The sequence below is a fragment of the Bactrocera latifrons genome, unplaced genomic scaffold (genome assembly GCF_001853355.1).
Source record: "Bactrocera latifrons isolate USDA-ARS-PBARC rearing strain unplaced genomic scaffold, ASM185335v1 scaffold_7, whole genome shotgun sequence".
Taxonomy (NCBI): domain Eukaryota; kingdom Metazoa; phylum Arthropoda; class Insecta; order Diptera; family Tephritidae; genus Bactrocera; species Bactrocera latifrons.
In genome coordinates, this window is record NW_017537378.1 from 3,425,916 (window position 1) to 3,433,701 (window position 7,786).

The 7,786-nt window shown below is 34.7% G+C and overlaps 1 protein-coding gene across 1 annotated transcript; it reads left to right on the plus strand.

Moving 5' to 3' along the window:
- The first annotated feature begins 429 nt into the window (after positions 1 to 429).
- On the plus strand, positions 430 to 2,482 carry LOC108975797. The gene is made up of 4 exons (XM_018944524.1): positions 430 to 934; positions 1,059 to 1,227; positions 1,553 to 1,870; positions 1,942 to 2,482. The coding sequence occupies exons 1-4, from the start codon at positions 564 to 566 to the stop codon at positions 2,353 to 2,355; spliced, it is 1,272 nt and encodes a 423-aa protein (XP_018800069.1). The 5' UTR covers positions 430 to 563; the 3' UTR covers positions 2,356 to 2,482.
- The last annotated feature ends 5,304 nt before the right edge of the window (positions 2,483 to 7,786 follow it).

Sequence of the window (7,786 nt, forward strand, 5' to 3'; positions counted from 1 at the left end):
ACCTAAAGATCTGAAACCGTTGGAATATGAATGCACATATGGGGTTCACTCAACTAGTCTAAGCTGTCAGTATATCGGCAAAAATGAAAACATTAGTGATTATCAAACAAGTAAACAAATGCAAATAGTGGGAAGCGACGACATGAGCATACCTAATATTTTTGCCAAAGTGTGTTATAACATTGGTCAATATTAATAAATAAACAAAAGCTGCACTAACTTAACCCCCGCAAAGCAAACAAGTGCAATTATAGCCAATCTCTACTAAACTGAAATGATCGAGTCGAACGCTCAATCGCTCATTAATCAGCACTCACGCTCAATCTATGAGAAATGAGAAGTATTTCCTTTAATGAAAGGGCCCTGTTATCACTGCCCTTTTATAGCTGAATTTCGAGTGTGAATTTGCTTGTCTATAAAAGCGCATCATTTCACTGAGCAAATTTTAGTTTAGTGAACTGCACAGAACATTCTATTTTGGATGATTAGCTCGGAGCTAAAAGCTGCTACAAATAAAAAAATAAAAAAAAGTTAATTTTCGATAAACAAAAGAAACTATAAAAATGGTTATCAAAAATCCGAACAATATAGTTGTGCCCGATTATTTGAACGAGAACTTCTTCGTGGCCGCGCTCGAGGAAGGTTTGCGTGCAATCCAGGTGACAGTTAGTGAAATAACTTTCGAATGGGCCACCAACCCCGGTGATAATTACTGCTCACGCATCTATCGCATCGCGGTCGCCTATGAGCGTCTAGTTGAAGCTGATGAGCCGCCAGTACAAGAACAACGGTCGTTAATTGTCAAATCTATACCGATTCCGAAAGACACCAGTTTCTTTGAAGATGTAGGTGTTTTTCTTAAGGAAAAAATTACCTTTTTGGATGTAATGCCACGGCTGCAAGTACTTGTGCCGTGTCCGAAATTCAGTGCCACGTTAGTATACCCAATAAAATTGTGGAACATTTCTCATTTATTTTTTGGAAAACAATTGAATGTTTTAAAATGATTTTAAATTTTTTCGGGTATTTTCAATTATGATTTCTTCTATTCTGCCCAGCTGCTATTATGCAACCAAATCACCCATTAACACCCTTGTTTTTACTGACTTGAAAAATGAAGGTTTTAGGGTTGCGCCACGACAGGACCAACTCGATTGGGCACACTGCGAATTGATCTTGCAACAAACGGCACGGCTGCACGCCACTTCAATGATTTTAGCCCAGCGAGTAAGTATATTGAAGAGAAATAAGTAAGAATTTTTTTACCATTATTGGTCAGCATATAACGGGAGTTATTCAGAAAAGAGCTGCTAGGAATGTGGTGAAGATATCCTTTGCGCAACAAAAACAATTTAAATGCTCTAAAATAGTGTGGTTTTCAAGGATAATGTGAATTTAAACTGAGTTGTGCATGTGTCATTTGGTTTATACTCAAAAACGATATGAAAATCGAACACCTTTTTTCAATTTAATTTAAATAATTTTCAAAAATTTTGACAAACCATGTATATATATATTATATATCTTTTTTATATATACATATCATTTATAGGATCCTGACATCACCAAGCGCTTGGTTGACGGTATGCTGTGCGAGAAGTCTATAGTGAAGTCTGATTTATTTAAGCAAATGTTCGGCGTTATGCTGAAGTACCTGGCTAACAATGCAGCCGGTTGGCCAGGTTTTGAAAAGATCGCACAGAAATTACACCGTTTCAATGATAATTTCAAGATCATATGTGCGCACTTATCAGATCGTCGTGAAGGCGATCGTTTCGTTGTGATGAATCATGGTGATCTTACTGTTTTAAATATTATGTACGCCTATGATGATCCCAAGCAACCTGATAAACCAACACGCGCTATTTTTGTAAGTTCCAGTGAAATTCAGAACTTTTTCTTTTCATTCCATTAATACATTTATGTTTTATGAACTTTCAGGTGGATTTCCAACTGAGTTTCTGTGGCAGCCCTGGCTGCGATCTCAACTTCTTTCTCAACACTAGTGTACGTCTTAATGTGCTAAAGGATCGACGAGACGATCTTATAAATGTGTATTATAAAACATTCAAGGAGACGTTGGAATACCTTCATTACGAAAATATACCGACTTTAGATGATCTAAAGTACGAATTGCGTGCTCGTGAATTGTATGGTCTTTTCGCTTTGTTCGGTTTTCTGCCCTTAATTACTATGCCAAAGGAGCTATCCGGAGATAACAGTATGGAAACTATGATAAATGAGGAGAAAGTCCGTCTAAAGTACCAAAAACTATTTGCTCAAGATAATGTACAAGCCCTGCTAAAGTATGCACTAAAGCGCTTTGATGATTTGGGTGTGTTGGACGAGTTTTAGTTAATTTTTAACATTGGGTACAACTACTTTATGGGTGCTGGGAACATGTAAATATGTATATATATTATTAACAGAATTTAAAAAATGTAAATAAAGTCTTTAGACATAACTCCAGTAAGGAAATATATATAGTCGTACTACCATGTATATCAGAACTATCACGCCCAAGAACATACAGTTCTCCTTTCTATCTACTCATATCTTTGTTTCTCATAATTTGCACAAGTGCTAAAGGCACTTTCCTCAATCATTAAATTAAGTTATGTTTTTTTTTAAATATTAACGGCAAGAACAAATATTTGCTCATTGCCAGTACTCGCACCATCAACGCACTATCAACGAACTGCACTTTGCTCTTCATTCGTTTGCTTCCCTCTCCTACATATGGTATACTCATATATTTGTTTCTCATATGAGAGTCATAACGGAACCGCTGCGTATTGCAAGACAAACAAGAAAAGATTATATTTTCCTCTCTTTCTCTTTTTTGTGCCCAGTACTCATATGCAGCTTATCAAATTTTACTCTCAACTTTGCGATCAGCTTTAATACCGCAACGATTCAAAGAAATAATACCGCTGCAAGCTCAGCTAAACCCTTATCGTCACTAGAAATGCAAAATAACATATCATCAAAAAATTCCAATTTGATTGTCTTATTGATTATGATTCATTACTTCAAATTGCATTCATAATATTACATATATCCAACATTTTCAGGTTCGGCCCTCAGATAAAAGCCAGTTTTAACCAATATTATATTTTTTTCACTCATGTTCTATTTTGTTTCGTGTTTCATTCATGCCACTTTAAATTTCCGAAAATGTTGTTACGCTATTTTGCATTTCAGGTGACATATACCTCACATCAGTTATTATGCCCAGTCAATACTTTCATGAAATACTTGACAACGTATCCGAATTTAGCTAAGCTACAAATAAATTCATAAAACTTTTTATAATCACATTCACATATTTTGAAATAATCTCATAATCCTCCATACTTAATTAACAAAGAGTAATGATAAGCCAACTGGCAAATGCAAAAATTGAAAAACAAGTCAATAACGAAAATTAAACAGTAATTATGCATGCGACGCGGCAAGCTTTTGTGAATTGGGCCAAGATAGAATTGAGGCATGCCCAGCGCCAAAGCGCACACTAAACGTAATACTATCTAATGAATGGATTTAATTATACGCCGCTCCGTAAAAGAGTCTCAAAAAGAAGTAAAAGATAGAAGGCAAAAGACAAAAAACAGTAAATGAGGCATTCGAACACAATCTTGACTGAAAATGAAAACCTTAGGAATAACAGAAATGTTTCGTAGGAAATAATAGTGCAGGGTGATTTAACGGTTTGTGATCTCCTTATTTATAAATAAAAGACAAATTTTTATTTTTCTAATTCGCAGGTAATAAGACTTTATGTAATATTCTCAAATAAATTAATCAGTTTTCACATATTGCTGTGGGCCTCTTCTTTTTGACCTTTCGAAACTTTCTGGACCATATATCACCCCAAAATAGGTCTTTTTCACTTCTTTAAAGTAGCCTCTCGTAAGTTGAAGCTTAGTTACGGTTTGCAACTAAAGTCAATCTGTCAAAAATATGTAAGCAGAGTTGTCAAGGTCTTAAAACTGTCTGTAGTAATACCATTTCCAACCATAGTACAGTTGTCAATAACATCTTTATTTGACACTTTTCACATGCAGTTGTTTTATAGACTATGTTTATTTTATTTTTTTTTTTTTAATATTAATACGAAATTAAAGACGTTGAAATAAACCGAGATTCCCACATTAGCTGTCTCTTATACACATCTAGATGTGTATAAGAGACAGCACTTTTCACATGCAGTTGTTTTATAGACTATGTTTATTTTATTTTTTTTTTTTTAATATTAATACGAAATTAAAGACGTTGAAATAAACCGAGATTCCCACATTAGTCAGACTTAAAAATTTTGATAGCTGACGGTTACCTCAATTGATTTTTCTACAGGGGTTATGAATACTAAAATAACTAGACATAAGATGACTCCAAGTGATAACTACGAAAAGCGTGTTTGAAAAAATTATGTAAATAAATCAGTTTTGATTAAAAACATTTGTTATTAAGTGAAGTGAAGAGAATTAAATTGTGATAGATTAATATTCAATAAATTCAAAATTTTAAATATTAACAACACTTAAATTAAAAAGTGCTTTTGAGATTGTCTGGAATTTGAAGTGCGGTAAGATGATCGTGTGGATAGGCTATTATACCTGCTAAAAGTGTCGCGCCGGATGTAAGGCAACTTATTATCGTTTTTTCTTATTGGACTTTGACCAGAAAAAGAGAATCTGAAAGGTTATTGCCCTAGTATAAGCTTTTTTTTATCTAATACAAGAACCAATTATATTTGCGTTATTTATAGTTAAGCTTTTACATCGAATTGATAAATGTTTTATCTAATAGTTGCCACCTAGTCATTTTTACTAAATATTTGCTCATAATGAAAAATGTCCGAACGCTTCCAAATATCCGAAAACACAGAAACTAAATAATAATACATATAAAATCAATACATCAGACTCTATTGATTATAGAAAGTTAACCAAAACATTGCCTGCACAGAATTCACCATTAAATATGCAATCTTGACCAATTACGGTAATCGTTAAAAATTTACATCACTCAAACGAGCTAGAGACTATTCTACCAGACGTTCATAAGAAGGGATTCAAAGTTATAACAAACTAAAGTGGAAAACGAAAGAGCCGTTAGATATGTTCTTCTTACTTTCGTTGCAACAGAAAATATTAATAAATAACATACTTATATGCAATAAAAACCATATTACATTCAGTTGTTATCATTGAGGCCGTAATGCAGTCAAAACTCCTACCACAATGCAAATTGTGTCAATCTTATGGGCATACTCACAACTACCTTGGTAAGCACCATAGAGTGTCGAAAACCTGATCATCACCAACAAAAACGTTGTAACTGTGGTGAGGCTCATCCTGCTAACTACAGAGGATGCGTAGTTGCGAAATAACTAAAATAGATTCTTGACCAAAGAACTGGTACAAAAGAAAACGAAAAAACAAATGTGTCAAAAGCCTCCCAAAAAACGCAATCGCCAACCAATGGCTGAAAATAAAGTTTCAGCAGCAAATGAACTAACTTATTCGCAGGTTGTAAAAGAGAACAATTGTTCAAGTGATGCTATTTCATCAACATGTTTTAGAAAGCTTACAAAACGAAATGAGTTTACCAGTACCAAAAAATAAATAAATATAACAAAATTCTTAAAAATTGTGCTATGGAGTGTCTGAGACCCATTTTAGCAAGCAAACTCACATTAAATTCAGAAACTTTGAAATGTATCATGCAATACATCCGAATAATTGTGCATGCGGATTAGCTGCTATTATAAAAAGAAGCAACATAAAACACCACGAAGAAAACCGCATATCTACAGAAGAATTTTAAACAATAACGGTTGCGATACAGTCCCTCAAGACATCAAAGAAAATGCCATAGCTATCTAGGACTGACCAATAGACATAAAAACCGATTCATAATGGCTGGTGATTATAATGCGAAGCTCTTCAAATGACTGGGTGCAGTATCATGTCTACTGGAACACCAACTTATTGGCCAACAGATCCACTTAAAACACGAGATCTTATTGATTTTTTTCACTACATTCGAATTAAACATGGATTTATGTACTCTGATTCAAAGGAAGCAGTGTGTTAGGACCCATCCTTTACCTACTCGGCAAAACACAAACTGCATCAATTGCAAGATTGCAGGAACATTTAAACAAAATATTTGAATGGACAGCTAAATGGCGAATAAAATTAAACGAAACTAAATCAGTACATATTGATTTCACATACAACAATACTAGATACATGTACAACGTGCGTTCCAAAGTAAACAGGACTTCAAAAACAAAAACAGATAATAGTCTCCTTATGCTTCAATACAGCTCTTTGCACGATCCTAAAGCATGTCGAACGAGTGTTTTAGCGCGTTGGGCGATATGGCCGCCAGTATGCCGTTGCCTCCCGTGTGCTTAACGCTTTCCTTTTATGGACAAATGTAGTTTTCCGAAAAGGAAGAAGTCGCACGGTGGCATATCAGGTGAATACGGGGAGTGGTTAATGGTTAAAATGCGATTTTTGGTCAAATAATCGGTTAATGATGTCCTTCGAAAGTTGGATTCTGAGCAATTTTGGTCGTCAATCAATTCGCGCTGAACAAACTGTCCACGCACCATTCGTAAGCCCAAATGTTCGGTCAAAATGCGATAAATCGATATTTTGGAGATGTTCAATTCCATTTCCGTGAATGTCAATGAATGATGATTTCGGCTGATTTTAGATGAATTCACGGAATGCGATCGCAGTATTGACCCAGATGCTGTATCAATCAACAAATGATCCCAAACTTTCATTTGGGAAGACTTTTCGATCATGTGAACACTAAGTTTGTTTTATGAAAAAAAAAAACAAAAACACGGAACTTTTAACAAAGGTCAAAGGGAGTGAAAAGTTATAAATTTAATAACGGTCATGTGGAATTTTACTGAAATAGGTACTAAATCTTATAATCGAATCAATATTTAGTTGTGCTATGGAACTGCTAATGACGAATAATACAAAAGGAATTCAAACTAAAAGCTTACGGTTACGTTAACGCTTCGTTATTTTATTTACTATCTTTTTAGTTTCATTAAGTACATTAATGAAGCTAAAACAAAATTCTCAAATTCTTCCACCATACAACATTAAACATTATAATCCTTTGCGGCTGGCAATATGCAGCGTGACCTAAACACGATTGTCACTTCAAAAACACCCACACAATGACCAGTGCTGCTGTGTGCAACAAGCAATATATTGTTGTTGGTTTCTCGTGCCGCTTTGCTGCTCATGCAGCACAATGTCTTTCTGCTTCTACTTATTTCTCTCGCTGATCAAGATCATTGGCCTTATTGATCGCAATGCGAGATTACAGTCAGCGCTGACTGTCGGCAGAAATAACGGTCTACGCGCAATGGGTGTCGCATGGCGTAGTGGAAATGTGGTCCTTTTTTTTTGTTTTTGTTTTTTGTGAGGTACTCCTTGGTCATCCAAGGCATGACATGCCTGTAAATCGATTCCCAATTATTTTTTATTTCCAAAGTGCTAAAGCAATTATTGGTGGCGATAAAAAATTCGTATTGATTTATCACTAAATTCCCCCGATGAGAATAAAATAGAACAGAAGTAGTTCTCGCGACAATATAAGCGGGTAGTAGAAAAACCTCAATTTAATTTTTTTTTTTCATAAATATAACGAACCGAATATGTACCTTTTTGGTCAACTACTTTTGGTAATTTTTACGCTAGTGTCATTATTCCATCAGTGTAAAATTTTTCGGGTTCCTCGTCGA

Coding starts and splice junctions, on each gene's coding strand:
- LOC108975797 (XM_018944524.1), top strand. CDS start 564: ATGGTTATCAAAAATCCGAACAATATAGTTGTGCCCGATTATTTGAAC. Junction 935..1,058: donor TGTCCGAAATTCAGTGCCAC/GTTAGTATACCC, acceptor TATTCTGCCCAG/CTGCTATTATGCAACCAAAT. Junction 1,228..1,552: donor CAATGATTTTAGCCCAGCGA/GTAAGTATATTG, acceptor TATCATTTATAG/GATCCTGACATCACCAAGCG.